Raw genomic sequence first — 21,828 nt, 5'->3', positions numbered from 1 at the left:
TATGAGCCCTCTGAAGGCAGGGACTGTTTTTTGTCTTTTTATGTATTCCCAATAAGACATATCTGGTACACAGCAAAAGATTAATATATGTTTATTGATTGTTATATCTCCTTGAAATAGACATGGTTGTATACATCTGCTTGTTTAAATCATATGCATAAAAATTACTGAAAAAAAATTAAGAGCTGAATTCTGTCCCTCCCTCTAAACTCTCCCATCCCATTGAGAAGGGACAAAATATCAAATATTTTCACATACCATACAACATTTCCATATTTTCCATATTAAAAAGCAAGAACAATAAAATGTTAAAAATAAAACTTCAGACTCCATCAGTTCTTTCTCTGAAGATAGCATTTTTCCTTATAAGATATTTGAAATTGTATTAGTTGGCTAACATAATGTGTAGAGTGTAGGGATCAGGAAGATATGCGTCTAGATCTGGCCATCAGACACTGCATGATTCCTGGGCAAATCATTTTAACTATTACCTCATTTTCCTCATCTATAAAATGAGCTGGAAAAGGAAATTGGAAACCACTCTAGATCTTGCCAAGAAAACTCCAAATGGGGTCATGAAGAGTCAAATATAACTAAAACTATTGAATAATAATTGATCAGAATAGCTAAGTATTATTCACAATTGATCATTGTACATTTTACAGTACTACTTTTACTGTGTATAATGTTCTTTTGGTTCAGCTCATTTTACTTTGCCTCAGTTCATGTAAGTCTTCCCAGGTTTTTCTGAAACCATGCTGCTTATTATTTCTTATAGCACAATAGTATTCCGTTACAATCATATACTACCACTTGTTCAGTTGCTTCCCAATTGATGGGCATCCTCCCAAGTTCCAATTTTTTGCCACCTCTAATGAAGCTGCTATAAATACATTTGTACAAAAAGGTCCCTTTCTCCTTTTCTTTGATCTAGTAGTTCTTTTGGTGGGTCAAAGGGTATGCTAGTCCTTCAGGCATGATTCTAAATTGTTTTCTAGAATAGTTGGATCATTTCACAGGTTCTATTAGCAGTGTCATTAGCGTACCACTTTCTTCACATCCTCTTCAACATTTGTAATTTTCTTTTTGTCATGTCAGCCAGTGGGCTAGGTGTGAGATGGTACTTCAAAGAATTGTTTTAATTTGTATTAGTCTAATTGAGAGCAATTTAGAACATTTTTTCATGTGATAATTGATAGCTTTGATTTCTCCTGAAAACTGTCTGTTCATAATTTCTGACCATTTATCAGTTGGGGAGTTCTCACATTTTCATATTCACTCAGAAATATTTGAGAAATGAGGCCTTTATCAGTGATACTTGTTGTAAAAATTGTTTTCCCAGCTTTCTGCTTTCTTTTAATTTTGGGTGTATTGGTTTTGTTTGTACGAGAACTTTTCTTCATCATCATTTATTTGTTTGTTTTGCTGAGGTAATGGGGGGGTTAAGTGCCTTTCTCAAGGTCACATTGCTAGGAAGTGTTGTGTCTGAGACCAAATTTGAACTCAGGTCCTCCTGACTCCAGGGCTGGTGCTCTAGCCGCTGTGCCACCTAGCTGCCCCATGCAAGAACTTTTTTAAAATATAATATCAACATTACTTTTTGTTTTTTTGTAATCAACATTATTGATTTTATTTTCTGTGACCTCTATCTCTCGGACCGTAGATCTACAGGTACATTTTCCCATGCTCTTCTAATTTACTAATGCTATCATCCTTTGGATCTAAATCATTTAACCATTTTGACCGTATATCGGTATATAGTGTAAGTTGTTAAAACTGTTCTTATTTTTTGCCAAATTGCTTTCCAGTTTTCCCAATGACTTTGACAAAAAGTGAGTCTCCTCTCCTCCAAAAGCTGGGAACTTGGGTTTATCAACATTAAATTACTCTGATCTTTTAATACAGCACATATAGTGCACAGTAAACAAGTATATAGTAATACTAGTTTTGTAATATTAATCAACTGTGAAAGACTTAATTACTCTGATCAAGACTGATTCAAGAGAGTTCCAAAAGACCCTAATAAAAGATGTAGTTGAATTGGGTACCTAATCTATTTCACTGATCTACCACTATTTCTTAGCTAGTGCTTTTTGTGGTAAAATTTCATTGACAGCTTTAGTTAGCTTTTAATAAAAAATTCGTGGCTTCATTTTGACCTCACTGATCTACCTTTGGCCTTTCACTTATTTGCTTTATTTATTTATTTATTTTTGCACATGAGGAAATTTTGTTACAGAGTAAGGATAAATAACTTGCATAAGGTCACTTAAATTACAATAGCACCATAAAATCAAGTAAGAATATACACAAATATTGTTACATATACAAGTATTGTTATCTATTAGATTATATAAGTATTATCATCTAATGTAATGCTAAAAATACATTGAAAAGGTTTAGTTTAGAGTATTTCAGTAATAAGTGATTAGGTAATCAAGGATTGGCACCTGAACTAAGCCTAGAAACACAGTGTGGCAAATGTCTGTGTGGGGAGAGAATTGGTTTTACTTACGGTGCCTAGCTCAGAGGCAGTAGGAGATTGAGGACTATTTCTCCTTTTGGTAGACTGAAAGGGGGAATAGTAAAATAATTTGGGTTAGAGTGGAATACCGTGTTGTGTCCTTTTTTCAAGAAGTTTGTATTTCATCCTTTAACTATTGGGGAGCCACTGGGCTGATTAATAGTGACATAAGACATGAATTTTAGGTGTACTAAGATTAGGATGTACAGGATAAGTTAAAGAGAGGAGATACTTATTAATTCAGTAATCTCTCATAGTCAAGAATACTCAGTGGTTTAGATTATAGACTAGATTTATTTCTAAATTTTTATTTTTTCCTTTTTAACTCAATGAATATAGTCATTTTCTCTTAATACTCTCTACTTAAATCCTTTAAATTAACTTGGCTATTGAAAGTGACATGGATTTTTTTTAAAAAGCAGGACATAATTCTTTATATTCTGTATTTAATGTTTTTTTTTTTTTTTTAAATATTTTCTCCATTAGACCGCATTTTTACTGGATGTTAGTCACTTTTTTTAAAAAAAAAAAAAAAGGTTGCATGGTTTTGTTTCTCATTTTGTTTTATCGGATGAAATATATTTTGTAGGTTACTGGTTATATATTCGTTATACATTCATTCATGCATTTTTCCAGTGGCCATTTTGTCTAACCCTTCTAGAATCATGTTGGTTACATGGCTTCTTGGGATTCTGTATGCAGATACTATTTTCTTTCTTTTTAAAAAAAATTTTTTTTATTACAGCTTTTTGTTTTTCAAAACAATATGCTTGGATAATTCTTCAACATTAGCATTTGCAAAATCTTGTGTTTCACTTTTCGAAACCACCTTCTTCCAAGCCCTTCCCTAGATGGCAAGTAGTCCAATATATGTTAAACATGGAAGAATTATATGTTAAATCCAATATATGCATACGTATTTATACAATCATCTTGCTGCACAAGAAAAAAAAAGTAAAAAGTAAAAAATAAAAAATAAAAAAAAATAAAATAAAAATAAATAAAAATTAAAAAAGTAAAAAAAGTAAAAAGTAAAAAATAAAAAAATAAAAAAAAAGTAAAAAATAAGATGTAAGCAAATAACAGAAATAGTGAGAATGCTATATTGTGAACCACACTGTTACCACAGTGCTCTCTCTGGGTGTAGATGGCTCTCTTCATTACTGGACAATTAATAGGAACTGGTTTGAATCATTGTTGGAGAGAGCCAAGTACATCAGAATTGATCATTGTATAGTTTTTTTTGTTGTATACAGTGATCTCCTGATTCTGCTCGTTTCACTTAGCATCAGTTCATGTAGGTCTCATCAAGCTTTTCTGAAATCATCCTGCTGGTCATTTCTTACAGAACAATAATATTCCATAACATTCATATGCTATAACTTATTCAGCCATTCTCCAACTGAAGGGCATCTACTTTGTTTCCAGTTTCTTGCCACTACAAAAAAGGGCTGCCACAAACATTTTTGCACATGTGGGTCCCTTTCCCTGCTTTAAGATCTTTTTGGGATATAAGCCCAGTAGAAACACTGCTTGGTCAAAGGATATGCCCAATTTGATAACCCTTTGGGCCTAGTTCCTAATTGTTCTCCATAATTGTTAGATCTGTTCACAGTTCACAATGTTCACGTTGTTGTTCTCCATAATTGTTAGATCTGTTCACAGTTCACAATGTTCACGTTGTATTAGTGTCTCAAGGTACTTATTTTTGACATGGTAGCTGATAGTTACTTTTTAATTTTAGTATAATTGACTTAACCATTCAAGTATTTTCTTAGACTGCATAATTAGAGTTAATGTTTAAAATGAGGAATTTGAAAAATTTAGTGTTGTTGTATATTTTAACTTTTTTACCTTAAAATGAGTATTTCTGTATTGTATTTTAATATTTTCCCATTTTTCCCATAATGTTTGAAGTGTTTGTTTAAAGTCTTAAAAGAGGAGGCATAGCAGCATGATTGGGAATGGGGAAGAGGTTTGACTTCTCTCTATTCTTTTTTGGAGCACACAAAACACTATGTTTACATGGCTATACTACAATATAGCAATCACTCACAACAATATTTAGGAACTGTACATTTTAATATTTTCCCTGAAAGGTAGTTTTTGGTATATGCCTCCTTCCTCATTACTTTGTATAAATTTTGTATATGTTTTGTCCAAACTTTTATATACATGTCTTGTCTTCCTGTTATAATGTAAACTCTTTGAGGACAAGGAATTTTTTGCTTGTCTTTGTATCCATAAGCCTCGAACATAATAGGTCAATAGGTCCTTACTGAATTGTTATTGATAAATTGACTAGCTTGATTTGAGGTGCAATAGAAATTAATCCCAAATTCCCTGCCATTTTCTTTTTTTTTTTTTTTTTTTTTGGTATTTAAATCTCTCTTTGGTTTTCCTTACTAAATTTTTAAAAATTTTGTTACTCTTTGAATTACTAAATAGGAACATTTCAGCATATTTAAAAAACATGAGAGATGAAACTAAACTTATGTTTTTTCTTTTTGTGTTTAGCTTGTTGTTTTTTTTTAAGTAATACAAATTTAATACTGCTTCCTTATCTTGATGGATGGTTTAAAAAATTTTATCACTTCTGAAGGATTTCTCTTGTCTTCATTTAAAAATATTACTATTAACTTCCTAGTCCTCACCTTAATTCTACCATCCCTCCAAAACCTTAAAATAAATTCATAAACTGTTTGAAAATCTAGTTTTCATTTTCTAGTGCATTATTACCAGTTCAAGAGACAGGAAGCAAGACCATTAGAGTTTTGCAGTTTGTCATTGTGTTTTTCTTTGCAATGTTAAAGTAGTACTTCTTAGTTAATTCTGCATTAGTTCATATAAGTCTTCATTTTCTCTGAATATGATCCTTTCTTTTTTTTTTTTTTTTAGGATGCATAATTTTTCAGTACTGTCATAATTCCCTCTTAGTGTCTAGAAGATGTTATTCTTGATTTTTGTTTCTCAAATTAAAAAGTATTCCTATAAATACTTTTGCTTATTTGAGGCCTTTGCCCTGAGGCAAGTCCTGTTCAGCTATTTATTTCATCATGTTCAGTTTTATATGGAATATTGCAAAGGTAGATAAAATAAATGCTTTTTGTAATCAAATAATTACACCATGGATTCTGGGTCTTGAGTCAGGGGATTTGAGTTAAGATCCAAACTCACTTATTAGTTCTGTGATCCTGGGCACTTTACCCTGTCTGCCTCAGTTTCCTCATCTGAAAAATAAGCTAGAGAAGGAAGTGGCCAACTTAGTGTCCAGTATCTTTGCCAAGAAAACCCCAAATGGGGACACGAATCAGACACAAGTGAAATGACCAAACAACAAAAACAATTTGGGTATAAGTTCATTTTCTGTAGGCTCACTGAAAATGACCTTTGTAGAACTACTATAGCATATGCAACAATAGGAATAAATAGCTTTTCTTTTTCTTTTTTTTTTTTTTTTAATATGATTTCGATTTATTGGCTCTCTATTCTTTGAAAGTTTTTCATTACATATTACTTGGAGATTGCATACTGATCTACTAAATTATTCTTAAGTTTTAATAAATTGAATCAGTATTATGACTGGGTGGTTATGGGCAATAGTTTTGTTTGGAATAGTGACCTGGTTTCAGTCCAATTGAGGTATTTATTTGTAGTTATGAGAGTAGGTGGCAGTAGTAGAAGTAGTAATTGTAGTTGTATAAATTAGAATCCATCCTCCACTCAGCTTTTCCTGAAATACAGATCTGAAGTATCATCACCCTGTTCAATACATTTCATTTTTTTCTTTTTTTTTTTTTTTAATTTTTATAATTATGACTTTTTTTTTGACAGTACATATGCATGTAATTTTTTTTTTTTTTACAACATTATCCGTTGTACTCCCTTCTGTTCCGAATTTTCCCCCTCTTTCCCTCCATCCCCTCCCCTAAATGGTAGGCATTCCCATACGTATTAAATATCTTATAGTATATTCTAGGTACAATATATATGTGCAGAACCGAATTTTGTTGTTGTTGTTGCAAAGGAAGAATTGTATTTGGAAGGTAAAAATAATCTGTTCTGAATTATTTCTAATAGCTTTTTAGCAGAGTCTTTGGGGTTCTCTAAGTATACCATCATGTCATCTGCAAAGAGTGATAGTTTGATTTTCCTCATTTCCTACTCTTAATTCCTTGAATCTCTTTCTCACCTCTTATTGCCGAGGCTAGCGTTTCTAGTTCTCTATTGAATAGTAATGGTGATAGTGGGCAACCTTGTTTCACTCCTGATCTTACTGGGAAAGGTTCCAGTTTATCGCCATTACATATGATGTTTACTAACGGTTTTAAATATATGCTCGTTATTATTTTAAGGAATAGTCCATTTATTCCTATACTCTCAAGCGTTTTTAGTAGGAATGGATGTTGGATTTTATCAAATGCTTTTTCCGCATATATTGAGATGATCATATGGTTTTTATTAATTTGATTATTAATATGGTCAATTATAGTTTTCCTAATATTAAATCAGCCCTGCATTCCTGGTATAAATCCTACTTGATCATAGTGTATTATCCTGGGGATGATTTTCAAAGCCCCCTAAAATCTGCTGTCCCTCCCAACTTCCTTAACTTAACTCCATTTTCTATTTCCTTGCTCCCCAGCATCCTGGGACAGTGATATTCTTTGACCAGCAAGGACATAATCTTATTTGCTGACTCCATATTTTCATTGCTTGTCTTCTATGCCCAGGTTTCTTGTCCTCATCTCCACTTCCTAGTTTTCTTGAAGTCTCAGCTAAAATTCCACTTTGTGGATGAATCCTTTCCAGATCTTCTTCATTGCCTATAGTTCCTTGATTGTTTTTCTTGTTTCTATATCTTGTTTGTACATAGTTGATTTTTTTGTTGTCTCTCTTGTTAGACTGTAAATTTCTTGAACAGAGACAATTTTTTTTTTTTCCTTTTCTTTGTATTTCCCAATAATTAGCCTGGTGCCCTTAATAAATGTTTATGCACTACTATCTAGTAAATAGTACCTTAGTGCTTCATGATGCAGGCTTTATTTTTGAATGCCTGATTCTTAGAAAATTTTTCTTTATGCATTAAAGTTATTCAATACTTACCTGTGCTTACAGATTCTAGTTTTCCTCACAGGAATTATATGGAATAGGCCTAATTCATTTTGTAATGTCATCAGTAGAAACAGCTGGTAGCTCACTGGACTGGAGTTACTGATTAGCTGTGTCTCCCTGGGCAAATTAATTAGTTTCTACCTCATATGTCAAATATGATCAGAATTATTCAAAATAAAGATTTGGGATGGAACCTGGAGTTACTCAGGGTTTTTTACATTTATGGGGGTCTTGTGTTACTGAGTACAAATGTTAAGGGACGACTGTATATTCATATTAAGTTTGAGTCATTTAAATTTTTTTTTAAATACTTTGAAAAATTTTTGGCAATTCAATATAAGGCATGGTAAATAGAAATTTATGTAGACAATCCCTGTTAAGGCTTTTAAGAACTGTTTGGGGTGAGAAAAAAATAGAATGTCTATACTTGAGAAAAATAAGTTCATCAAAATATGTCTAGCATCATAGATTTAGAGTTTGAAGGGATTATAAAGATCATCTAGTCCAGTCCCATAGAGACTAAAATTTGAATGCAAAACCTCTGATTCTAATTTCAGTGTTCTTTTCCTTGTTTTGGGACACATTTAAAGAGTTCATTATTTTCAACTGTAGGTTTAGAAAAGATATGTGTCATAGTTTAGGGATCTGGCCCAGGTTGTATTTTTTATCTTTTCCTTGGATTTCCAGTGTTCCCGCTATATGTAGATATCTAGATGGTACTGAGTATAGAATTCTAGTTTTGGAGTCATGAAGATTTTTTTTATTATTCCTAAATTATATATCATAAGTAGATTTTTAGATTTGAATCCTCTAAGGACACTTAAACAGTAAGTATGCTTACCCTTGTCAGTATTGGCTCTCAGAAGGACATTTCTTACAGAGTATGGGTATAGATATCTGCCTTACCCTGCAGGAAAATAGAAGGGGAATGGGATACAAGAAGGAGGGGAGGGTGTGATCAAAGAGGGGTGGAGGTGTCCAGTAGCAAAACACTTTTGAGGAAGGACAGAGTGACAGGAGAAAAAGAATAGAATAAATGGGGGGAGGGAGAAATACAGTTAGCAAAAGTAATTATAAAAATAATTTAAAGCAAATTTCTCTGATAAGGTTTCATTTGTCATAGAACTGAGTCAGATTTATAAAATAAGAGCTATGCTCTAATTGATAAATGATCAAAAGATATGATCTATGCCCAAAGGCCATAAATTCACGTATATCCTTTGATCCAACAATATACTAGGTATGAGTACCAAAAGAGATTTTTTTTTTTTTTTTTTTAAAGAAAAGGACCTAAATGTATAAAAATATTTGTAACAGCTCTCTTCACAGGACAAAAAAAAATTAGAAATTCCCCATCAGTTGGGCTATGGCTGAATAAATTGTGGTATGTGATTATCATGGAATATCATTGTTCTATGGAAAATAATGAGTGGAATGCTTTCAGAAAAAAACAAACAAACTTGGAAAGTCCAAACTCAAAGTAAAATTGTACTGTGTATTGTATTATTAACAATTAATATTGATTATGATTATTCATATAATTAGCAATCTGGGATGACCAGCTGTGACTTCCCTATTAAAGTCAATATTTGTAGTACAACGATTCATGACTACTCTGAAGGACTTAATGATGAAAAATCTATCCTTAACCCAGAGAAGAAACTGTGTCTGAATACAGATTGAAGCATTCTGTCTTCTCTCTTTAAACTTGATTTTTCTTTTTTTTTTTTTTTTTTTTTTTTTGTTTTTTGTTTTTTTTTATTACGGTGGGAGAGCTATGTTTACACAACATGACTTTTATGGAAATGTTTCCCATAACTTCACATATTATTTATTAATGGAGGCTGGGAGGTATAGGAATAAGGGAGAGAATCAATACTTTATTTGAAAAAATAATGCAAGAGAAAAAATTTTTTTGTTTACAGCCACAGCATAAAAAGCATTTTTTTTTTTTTTTTTTTTTTTTTAGAAAACAAAGGTATTGATGAAGGTTGTATTCCTTTTTATTGTGATAGGCAAGACTAAAATATCATTATTTTTCCAAAAATGCCTTTGAAATCTGTTATGACCAGAAAATGGGAAACCAAGACTATTCTTGGAGGAAAACTCATTGGAGGGCAAAAGATAAAGACAAAAAACCCCAGTGGTTTGAATACATGGAAATAGAAGTCCAGTTTTGGCACGTTAATGTAATACTTCTATCTGAAATAGTAAACTTATTTTGATTATTAACTGATAGATTATCTATTTTGTAGATTATCAGGATTTTTTATTTCTCTTTCATTTTCTTCCAACAGTTTAATTTCATTGTTCATTGATGTTTTTGCCTTGGAAATTTTTATATGAATCTGTGGAAGAAGAAATTAGATAAATTTTGCTATTAGATAAATTAATATTAAAGTTATTAAAATATTAACAGTATTAATGTAACTATTGTTAATATTAATGCTATTAATATTAAATTACTGACCCTGATTTCCTGAATGAAAGTAGATATAATGAATTGTTTGGATTATTTTGCCCAGTAATTGAGTATTATAGATAACTAAATAGTTCATTAATCTCATTATCTTTGAATATGCTTGTACTAATGGAAGCTAGTAAAATTGTATCTAGACTTGGTAATGTTTAGAAAGCAATATTTTTTTATCATACTGTTTTTTCTGATCAACTACTTTTTACTTTGAAATTGTAGCTTTAAGGAAAAAAAACGGTTTTCCTGATATCTTTGTTCTTGGTTCTAAATGACTTTTCAACATTGAATCTTGGTGTATAGAAGATTGTATGATCTAGAAATTAGGAAGCCCTGAATTGGAGTGTAATTGTTGTTAACACATATTAGATGTATGACCTTAGACAAGTTATTGAAGCTCTCAGAGCCCTCAGTTCCTTTTAAAGAATTTCATAGGGCTCACCAAAAATAAAACTTCCTTTTCCAATGTTACAAGTCTTCTGTAACCCTTCTTCCCCTCACCCCCCAAAAAAGGTTTAAGTAAAACCCAAATGTCAGTGCAGTTAAAAGATTGGTCTATTTAATTTAGTTGAGTTTAGAAAAATGAAACAAATTTATACATGTAAATACATATAAAATGAAGTGATTTAAATCAAAGAAATTAGTAAAGGCCTTTTGTAGCATGATGGCACTTGAGCGGACCCTGAAACCTTTTGAGCTAGCAGTTCCAAAAAATGAGGATGAGGAAAAAAGTATTACAAGCATGTGAGTATAATAGGAGTTTAGGGAGCAGCTTGTACAAAAGCATGGAGGTGGAAGCTGAAATGTCAGTTGGCAGGATACTACTGGGGTAGTTTGGACTCTGTAGTATGTTAGTATGGACTATGTTACATATGGACTATGTAGTGTGTAATAATGCATGATCCTTCTGGGAAAATGCACTGGAAATATAAACAGATTCAAATGCCAAATTGGAAAGAGGTTGATTTTTTTTTTTTTTTTTTTTTTTTTTTTTTTGCTTGGGGGAGCTACTGAAGCTTCTGGAGTTCAACTTTTTAAATGTTTTTTATTTATATTATTATATGTATTGTTTTTGTTATTGTTACTTCATTTTCTTAAAAATTCTCTTATGTGTCTGTTAATTTTCAATGCAGTAACATTGCAGTCATTAAAATTATTTTGAATCTTTTTTTTAATTTGGAATTTTTTTTTCGCAGTATATATGCATGAGGAATTTTTTTTTTTATAATATTATCCCTTGTATTCATTTTTCCAAATTATCCCCCCCTCCCTCCATTCCCTCCCCCCGATGGCAGGCAATCCCATACATTTTACATGTGTTACAATATAACTTAGATACAATATATGTGTGTAAATACCATTTTCTTGTTGCACATTAAGTATTAGATTCCGAAGGTATAAGTAACCTGGATAGATAGACAGTAGTGCTAACAATTTACATTCACTTCCCAGTGTTCCTTCTCTGGTATAGTTATTTCTGTCCATCATTGATCAACTGGAAGTGAGTTGGATCTTCTTTATGTTGAAGATATCCACTTCCATCATAATATATCTTCATACAGCATTGAAGTGTACAGCGATCTTCTAGTTCTATTCATTTCTCTCAGCATCAGTTGATGTAAGTCTCTCCAAGCCTCTCTGTATTCCTCCTGCTGGTCATTTCTTACAGAACAATAGTATTCCATAACCTTCATATACCATAATTTACCCAACCATTCTCCAATTGATGGGCATCCATTCAACTTCCAGTTTCTAGCTACAACAAAAAGAGCTGCCACAAACATTTTGGCACATACAGGTCCCTTTCCCTTCTTTAGTATTTCTTTGGGATATAAGCTCAGTAGTAGTACGGCTGGGTCAAAGGGTATGCACAGTTTGATAACTTTTTGGGCATAGTTCCAAATTGCTCTCCAGAATGGCTGGATTCTTTCACAACTCCACCAACAATGTATCAGTGTCCCAGTTTTCCCACATCCCCTCCAACATTCATCATTATTTGTTCCTGTCATCTTAGCCAATCTGACAGGTGTGTAGTGGTATCTCAGAGTTGTCTTAATTTGCATTTCTGTAATCAATAGTGATTTGGAACACTCTTTCATATGAGTGGATATAGTTTCAATTTCATCATCTGAGAATTGTCTGTTCATATCCTTTGACCATTTATCAATTGGAGAATGGTTTGATTTTGAATCATTTTTAATGGGATGAAAAAATATGTTAAAGTATTTTATATATTTATTTTTATATGTTTAATATGTTTTTATATGTTTAATTGTAGTGTTATATCTTTACAGTGAAGTATGCGAGACTTAACTGCACAAGTAACCAGCAGTGTGCTGCGGTTTCCAGAAGTGACTATTCAAGCCCTTGGAGAAGATGAAATAACACTAGAGTCTGTACTTCGGGGACGATTCACTGGAGGCAAGTTAATATTTTTGAGATTTTACTGACTCACTAACATTATTTTGGTTCTATTTAATAGTTAACATTTATATATTGATTCAAGATTTTGCAAAGTGCCTATCTTATCTCATTTGATCCTTGCAACAGAAGAGCAAAATGGGCAACAAGCATGGGAAAGAGATTAAAGAGAAAAGTAGAAGGCCTAATAGTAATAGGTAGCAGAGGAACATAAAAAAAAAAATTTATCTATGCCATGTGTTGTCTGTTTTTGGTCTTTAGTTGGTTTACTGTGAGATTATAGTTTTTTCTTGTTTTAAACAATTGGCATTTTTATTTGCTAACTTTTGATCTTCACAGCAAACCCAGAAGGTAATAATTATTGTCCCTATTTTACAATTGAAGCTGCCCACAGTTAAAATTTCAGTTAAAGGCCTTCTGGACTCCTGACTTCAGCATGCTATCTACTATGCCCATTTACATAGACCCCAGTCATATTTAAGGCATTAAGTATTGTAGGCATTACTATCTGGATATTAGCTTCTGAATTGATCTCAATCTCCTTGCTGAAGTATATTCTTTCTACAAAACATCCTTTTCATTTCTGTCATTGATTTTCTTAAAGTGCAAATTTCACCATCACCTTATCTCTCCCTCTTTGAATCACCTCCAGATTTCTTTCAGAACTCAAGTTGTAGTACCATCTTCTGCATGATACTTTTCCTTGCATTTTATATATGTACAAATTGTGTCCTGAAATAGAATGAAAACTCTTTTGGGGTGGGGATTTGTTTCCCCAAAGACCTCCGTAGGGAAATGGTAAGCAGTGTACTGGATGGGAAATCAAGAAGATGTGAATTCAAATTCTGTATCAGACAATAAAAGCTGTGTAAACCTGGGCAAATTACTTAATATCTCACTTTTTTCCCTAAAGTGAATTTATTGTGAGTTTCAAAATCTCAGGATTGTTGTGAGAATTAAATGAGATCTTACTGGTAAAGTAATTGGCAGACTTGAAAGCATTATATAAATAGATTTTATAGTATTTTCATTAATTGTAATTAATATAGTGTAGTATATAGTAGGTACTTAACAAATCTTTGATTTATTAAGCTAACTATAGTTAAAAATATAGTTGTCTAAGTGTGAAAAAGAAAACTGGAACTTATACTCTTGTGCAATTTTTTCCTGATTCTGACTTTTAGGGAACCATTCTATGCTTCAATTTACATTGATACTTTTCTTTTAGTCAGCTTACCTTTAGTATTCTAGCACTAAATCAGTGTTTTTTGAGGAAAATGATATAAATCTGAATACTGGATATTTTTTATTTACAGACTTCTGTAACTAAAATAAGATTTTTTACAAAGTCTTTGTATAGAAATCTGTAGAAATACTTTGAAGATTATGTAGGAAATGTAATTCACAAAATTTTAATATAGGATAAGTAGGGACCTCCACATACTACCTTTAAGGGGGTAAGAGAGTTGACATTATATTGATTACATCAAACTCCAAGATTTCAGCTTCTTGGAAGAAGATCTGTGGTAACTCAAGAGTTAACCTATTCATTCTCACAGGAAATGCCAAATGGATAAAGAATATATGTTGCTCATATTTCAACTTCCCTTAAATGGATATGCAATAGAACTTCTCCAGTTACATGTATTTCTGGAACAAATGGTATATATGGATGGCAAATTGGGGCCTCAAGTCTAAAAAGAAAAATGCAGTTTGGATTGCTTACAGGAAATTGCACAGCTCTTTTACTGCCCTCTAGTTTCTCATGAAAGCAAAATTCCATTTAAAAAATACTAACATTTTACTGGTATTTGCTACATGGAAGCAAGACATGCTATCTGAAGAACTGGAAGAATATCACAAGGAGAGCAGCAAAAAGGTGGATAGTAGAAGTAAGCAGGGTCATATTAAATGTAAATTAAATACAAAAATAAATATTAAATAAAGGATGTCATCAAGAAATTGCATGACAAATAGAAGAGTTGGTTTTAGAGCTATGGTTATCAAGAAAGCAAAGAGCTTTCGATCTTTAGGCAGTATTCTGTGGAGAACTTGAGATAGATGTTAGATAATCTAACAGACTGGGCCAACTTAGAGAAGTAATGATACACATTTTTAATAATATAAACAGTTCTCACTTTCTGTAAATTCACATTATGCAAATTCTGAATAAAGAATTCTTAAAGAAATCTACATTCCAAAGAATACCTGTTAACGTTACAGTACTGTGATCTCTTCGCTCCTACTCCTCACTTGGTGCCCTTCCACCCCATTAGATTTGAAATTAAGGTAAACAAGAGACAATGATCTGAACATGATCATTTTATTAGTTGGGCTAGCAATAATCAATAAATTGAGTCAATGGCTTCTCTTATGACCAAAGACCCCAAGGGAGAAATTAGTTTCAGATGTAATCTTGGAAAGTACAGGAGAACAAAGAACAGAATTGGTTAGGTAGAGGAAACATAGAATGAGTTATAGGGTTAAGGACCCACCCACATGGGCCTAATAATCATTTCTTTCTGTATTAGAAGAATGTTTGGTTGATTTATGGATCCATCTGCATCCTGGGGCCATTAATAGTAGAGCTAGGAGAGCAGACTCCCTGGTTCCTGGGAAGGAGATAAGACCCTTTTTAATTCTACAGGGACAGGTAGTTATGAACAATACATCTTATGGTATTGTACCAGGTCAACTCAAGCCTTTAGACACAGCAAACATTATGAAATTTTCTTTCTTTCTTTTTTTTTTCCTGAGGCTGGGGTTAGTGACTTGCCCAGAGTCACGCAGTTTGAAATTTTCTAAGACCTGAAAGTATAAGGGACAAGTTTACTTTTAACTAACTCAGCAGAAGCACTGAACTCCTGGGACTAAGAAGTGTTTGTTGTTTGAGGCTACCTGCAAGGTTAAGAGATAGTGGACCAGACATGAATCTCTCAAGGATAACAGATTTCCCTGAGACACGAATAAAATAGTGATTAGTAAGAGAACTGAAATTCTAAACTTAGCTCATAGGCAGAGACAAAGAAATGTGGTTTGAACAATCACAGAGTGAGGCAATAATATAAATCAGTTACAGAATAGAATTATAAAATGATAGGTTCCTTTCCCTCTTCCCAGGAGAAAAAATTTTAAAAAAAATTCCTTATAAAATAGACCCTCCAAATAAAAGAAGTGAATATACAGAGAAAGTACCACCATTGCTACAAATCTTGCTTTGGTTTGATAACTCCAGCACTGAAACCTTTGGCCTTCTCTGCTTGTATGTCCTTTCTATCTGTCAACATTCGGGTGTTAATGTGTCTGTCTCTGGTCCCCATGTGTTGCTAGCCCTTTTCGATGTACATGTCCAATCTGTGTTTGTTTGCCTCTTGTTTTTCCTCTTGGTTCTGGCCATGCCTCCATATAGCTGCCTCAGGCCCCTTATGTTCCTCTTACATTATGTTCCTCTTCTTTTTCTTGATTTTCTGTTCCTGGCCCCCACATGTCCTTGAACCATATGTCAGCCCCTTTTCTGCTTCTCTTCTTCCCTTCTCCCATATTCATGAGCAAATTCACATTATGCTTTACCTAAAAGTCTACGGAACAGTCCACTTATATAAAACAAGAAGTATTTCTAATAATGAAAGCAGCTGACATTTCTATAGTGCTTACAGTGTGCTAAGAATCATATTAATCGCTTTGCAGTTATCTCCTTTGTGCTTAACTACAATCCTGGAAAGTAGGTATTACACTCAGACCCACACACATGTACACGTCCTTTTATAAATGAAGAAACTGAGGCAGACTTGCTCAGTAAGTATTTGAGACTTGATTAGAACTCGGATCTCCTTTATTCCTGGTGTAGTGCTCTTTATATTCACCTAAATGACCCATAAAATGTCTGCATTTCATTTATTTGTTTATTGTGGGCTTTTCCCTCCAATTACGTTTAAAAACTATTTTTTAACAATATCTGCATTTTCAAAGGAAATTCCTGAATCAGTTAGGTCCATTTGGGTATTGAGCTGCTGCTGTTTAAAAATTATAACTTTATATAGGAGATAATGTGTACCAGGCACTGTGCTAAGTGCTTTGCAAATAGTATATTATTTGATCTTATAACAATCATGGGAAGTAGATGCTATTATTAATCTTCATTTTATAAATTTAAGTAACTGAGGCAAGTAAGGATGGATTTAAACTCAGATTTTCTTTAATAGGGATCAGCACTCTATCCGTTATGCTACGTAGGGTACCCTTAATGCCCATTTCATTCTTGTATCTATTCTCATTGTCACCATTCCACATCAAACTTAGACTATATTATATTACTAAGCAGTCATCTATCTGGTCTCTAGTTTCTCTCATATAATCTATTTTGTCCATTTCATTTCCCACAGTCAAATTAATTTTTTAATTTAAGTTTTTAACTGCTTTGATCATGTCAGTCATGTGATATGAAACTAAATAATCTTATTTGCCTAGGGAAGAAAATTTTAAGTGTACCCTTCTAACTTTCAGGGTACCTTTACAATCTGTCCATTATTGTTCTTGTATTCAAACTCTACTTTTCAATCAGGAAAGTTTTTATTGTTATTTATAATTATCCCCTTTTTGAATGATTGTGCTAAGTAGTAGAGAAGCAAAGAGAGAAAAACCTTTCCATAGTCGTAAATGTGGGGGAAGGACAAAACTCTTTAATAACTCATAAGTAAGATATACGGAAAAATCTATCATAGAAGTGGGGCACAAATATTAAGAATTGGGAAAGACTTTTATAAAAAGAAATGTTCAGACTTAAGAGAACCCAGGAGGCAGAGATAAGGAGGGAACATTCCAGGTGTGGGGGAGAACCACTGGAAATGCACTTGGTGATTGAGGTGTCTAATGGGAAGAACAGCAAAGAGACCAGTGTCAGTGGATCCTAAAATAGAATAATAGTTAGACCTTTGTTTAAAGGAACCAAGTAGTTGAATGGAAGATTTTGGTGAGTCAGTTGTTGAGTAGAAAGACCAAGTAGGAGATTGTTATATAGTTTAGGCTTGAAGTACTAAGGGCCTGTACCAGACTTGTGGAAAGTATCAGGAGAAGGAGGATGCATATACTGGAGATGTTAATGAAGGTAGACTTCTGGAAGTTGGTAACAGAGTAGCTATCAGAAAAGAATAAGAAGTCCATAGTGTCACATAATAAAACCCCTATTTAAAAGGAATTTATTCCTTTCCCCCTTCTGTATTTCCCTATTTTAGTTAAAAGTACAAGCAAGTCTTCCCGTCCAAATTAACAGCCTTGGTGTCATCTCTGATTTATCACTTCACTTAAGCTGCATTTCCAGTTTTTTTTACCCCCACAATATTTTTCTTCCTTTTTTCTTCATTCACTGAATAACTTAGGTAGTTCAGATAACCTTATCAGGCCCCCTACCTTTACTCGCCAAATAGCTGCCAAAGTGAATACTGCATAGTTCACTCCCTTTAGTCTACATTACATTTAGGATTAAGTGTAAACGTCTCAGATTGTTTGACAGTCTGGCTGCTGCTTCTGTGCCAGCCTTAGTACACATTACTCTCTGTGATCCTCATACAATGGCTTTGTACTGGCTGTCGTCCTGGAAGTTCCTGGAATGTTCTGTTTTTACCTGCATTTTCCAGAATTCCTGGTTTTCATCGACTTCTTTCCAGTTGCTAGATCATGTCCACAAAATTAGAATGCATCTGTTTTGTAGATATTTATGTGTATGTGTTGTCTTTCCCCACAGTATGTGCCTTGAGGCAGAGATGGCTTCACTTTTATCTTTGTTTACCCAGCACCTATCATAGCTCTATGTAGTAAATAAATTCCTTAATAATAAATGTGTGTTGATTGTTTGGAGGCATTTAGTTTCCCTGCTTCATGTTTCTATAGTTTAACTATATCAAACTAACCCATTTTTTCTTCTTCTAGGAAGGAATGGATTAGCTTGCCTGGCTTGTGGTCCACAACTTGAAGTAGTAAACTCTATTACTGGAGAGCGGTTGTCTGCGTATAGATTTAGTGGAATAAATGAACAGCCTCCCACTGTCCTTGCAGTGAAAGAATTCTCTTGGCAGAAAAGAACTGGATTGTTAATTGGTTTGGAAGAAACAGAAGGGAGTGTTCTCTGTCTTTATGACCTTGGAATTTCAAGAGTAGTTAAAGCAGTTGTCCTTCCTGGAAGGGTATGTATTTCTCAAGAATGGAAAATTTGGGATACTATTTCCCCCAACTTTAATGTTGATTTCATTGTATTGTTTCACATTTTCGAAAATAATAAGGGAATATACAGGGAGTATTTAAGATCATTGATGTAAAAATCTGCAAGAAGTTTCAAATATTTTGACTTTGTTAAGAGTTATAATTATTTTTAAAAACCTACCTTTTCTCTTTAGATATGCAGTCTAATCTCAGAGAGGTTTTTGTTTTTGTTTTACTAGTTTGGTAGTAGTGTAGATCTATATTGATAGAATCAAAGAATTTCACTCCAAATTGAATTAATCGTAGTAATTCACTAGATTGTGAGCTTTTCTTTGGGTATAGAATATAGGTATATAAATAGTATTTAGTCCTCAGGCAGAAAGGAGTGAAACATTTCTCCTTTTTTTTTAAAGGGAGTTGACCAGGATAGATTTTAAAGAATAAGCATATATAGTTCAAGTTTTCTTGAAAATGAGGGAAATAGTAGTTTTCATTTGGGCCTCACTCTTTTGAGACCTTATTTTAGGGTTTTCTTGGCAAAGAAGTGGTTTGTTATTTTCTAATTCATTTTGGCAGATGAGTAAACTGAAGCAAATAGGGTTAATGGCTTTCTCAGGATCACACAGCTAGTAAGTATTGAATTTGGGTTTAAACTTAGGTCTTCCTACCTCTACACTTCACTCTTAACTAGTGAAGCTTCCCTGAAGAAAATAGTAAAAAGTAATTTTTAAAAGGTTTTTTCTATGGAAACATCTTCATAGCAATAAAGTTTGCTTATGGTCACATTGCTAATAAGTTGGAGAGATGCGTGGAATCTGTCCCATACCTTCTGACTTTCCGGAATGAAAATATTGAAAAGATATCATCTAATTTGACTCCCTTATTTTGCAAATGAGGAAGTTGAGGTTCTTAAGGTTGACTTGACCACTTAACATATAGGTAGGTGTTGTGGAGTCAGTATTTGAATCTAGATCTTTTGAAACCACAATTATTGCTTCCATTATCCTCTAGATATCCTCTTGTTTGCTTTTTTTTTTTTTTTTGGTTGTTTTGTTTTAAAGAAAATCTTGAGTATATATGGTATATATTGACTAGAGAAACTCTTGGTGTAGCAGCATTATAATTTTCAATATGCTATTCAAGAATTGATATAAATTTCTTTTTTGTTCTCCAGGATATTAATGAACATAGTAATAGAAATTTTCTTATCTCTGTAAAGTTGTATTATCACCCTACATCCGATTGAAAATCCAAACTAATTTTATAAAAATCCAGAATTTATCTGAAATAAATGCTAGCCTCTTCTTTGGTTTTGAAGGAATTTTATTGCTATTTGAATAGCAATAAATAAAATAAAAATTTATTTCTAATTTGAATACAATTTTGGTCAAATCCATTTTCCCTTGTTATTGTAAGATTTTTTTGAACCATGTATTTCTTTAATGGTTTCTCTTACATCATTTTCATGAATAGGATAACACTGCAATGTGCCAAAGGTCTATTTGTACTCATCATGGGTTTTTCCATTGACTTTTGACCACCTGAAACTTTGGTTCTTTAGAAAAGTGTTGTATTCCAAAGTTAGCATAACATTACTAGGTCTTTAAAAAGAAAAAATACATTTTTTTTTTTGCTGATAATACCACTAAAAGCATTTTATAATTTTCCAAATTGATCCTGCTATCTCTTCTATACATTTAAGAAGCCCAATTCATTGTCCATCTCTAGTGATTATCTAGATGTACATATATATATATAGATTCATTGAATAGTAGACTCTTTTTTAATTTTTTAAATTTTTTTTTCTATGTGGCTGTTTGAATAAACATGGTTACTAGAAAGGCAGTCTAGTGTTTAGGAGTTCGATGCATTCAGTACTAATCATGTACTTGGGAAACCATTTAACAGTCTTAAAATTTTTAAATTCCCTTGCCTAATGTTACAAAATTGACATCAGAATCTATGTAGTCAAGAAAATGAAAGGCCTTCAGCATATTTGGGTTCCTGATAAATTTATGAAAGAACATCATTAACAACTGTACCAAAGGGAAAGAAATATGGCTTGCAGTGTGCTCTCATGGACGAAATACTCATGAGATCATGAATTCTTTTTTAATAAAGTAATTTGTTCACATAAAGGTAATTATGGGAATTATTTTTGGTATAGTCAAAGAGTTTTAGACTTGTCTGGCAGTCTTGAGTTTGAATTATGACTCCCAATTACTAATCTTATACCAGTCAGCAAAACATTTGGCATTTTTAAGTCTCAGAATTCTCATCAATTGAATGGGGATAATATTTGCTGTCTCTATCTTAATAAAACAGTTGTGTGTGAACTGAGGATAAAATGTGTTGTCCTATTTTAATACATACAGATCATCATTATTAGAGTAATTTACATCCTTTGCTTAGTAGTGAGCTCTTTGTTTATAGGAGCATTAGAATCCAGGGCTTCTATTTCTAGAAAATGATATGAGAAATTAAAATAATATTAAATATTATTTGGCAATTACATTAATTTTTTTTGTCTTAAGTTTTAAAGCAAATTTAAATAACCTACTATTCCTTGAATTACTATTGACATTAGGATTTTATGATTAATTTTTTAGATCTAATTCTCTATGAATCTGAAGCTCTAATATACTTATGCTTAAACATTAAGGTTACCTGGTATAGCTATATTAAACTGTATGTAAATGGTTTGTAAATATTAAATCCAATATAACTGAGGTAACTTTTTTCAAAATTTTAGTGTATTTTTAGTTAAAAAATGTTTATGCTACACAAATTAAAAAAAAAAAACAAATCTTATATTCTTCCAGGTAACTGCCATTGAACCAATAATTAATCATGGAGGAGCCAGTGCAAGTACTCAGCATTTGCACCAGAGTCTTCGATGGCTTTTTGGCGTGGCGGCTGTGGTTACTGATGTTGGACAGGTCCTTCTCATTGATCTATGTTTGGATGATTTGTCTTGCAGTCAAAATGAGATAGAAGCATCAGGTAATATTTTTAAAAGGGAAAAATTAATGCTTGAAAATCCAATAATAGTTAATAGAAGTGAATCATTGGTTTTAAATTATGCATGCTTTAAGTCAAC

At 32.6% G+C, this 21,828-nt stretch overlaps 1 protein-coding gene across 1 annotated transcript in view; it reads left to right on the top strand.

Annotated features, from left to right (window-relative positions):
- Positions 1-21,828, top strand: part of AHCTF1 (AT-hook containing transcription factor 1) — a 104,033-nt gene that overhangs the window by 12,549 nt on the left and 69,656 nt on the right. The window contains 3 exon segments of the mRNA XM_074262581.1: positions 12,407-12,533; positions 18,459-18,712; positions 21,551-21,731. Coding sequence (XP_074118682.1) covers positions 12,413-12,533; positions 18,459-18,712; positions 21,551-21,731 — 556 coding nt within the window. The 5' untranslated portion in view covers positions 12,407-12,412.

This window comes from Sminthopsis crassicaudata, chromosome 4, assembly GCF_048593235.1.
Source record: "Sminthopsis crassicaudata isolate SCR6 chromosome 4, ASM4859323v1, whole genome shotgun sequence".
Lineage (NCBI taxonomy): Eukaryota > Metazoa > Chordata > Mammalia > Dasyuromorphia > Dasyuridae > Sminthopsis > Sminthopsis crassicaudata.
The sequence above is the reverse complement of the archived record's forward strand: the minus strand, read 5'-3'. Positions and strand labels throughout refer to the sequence as shown.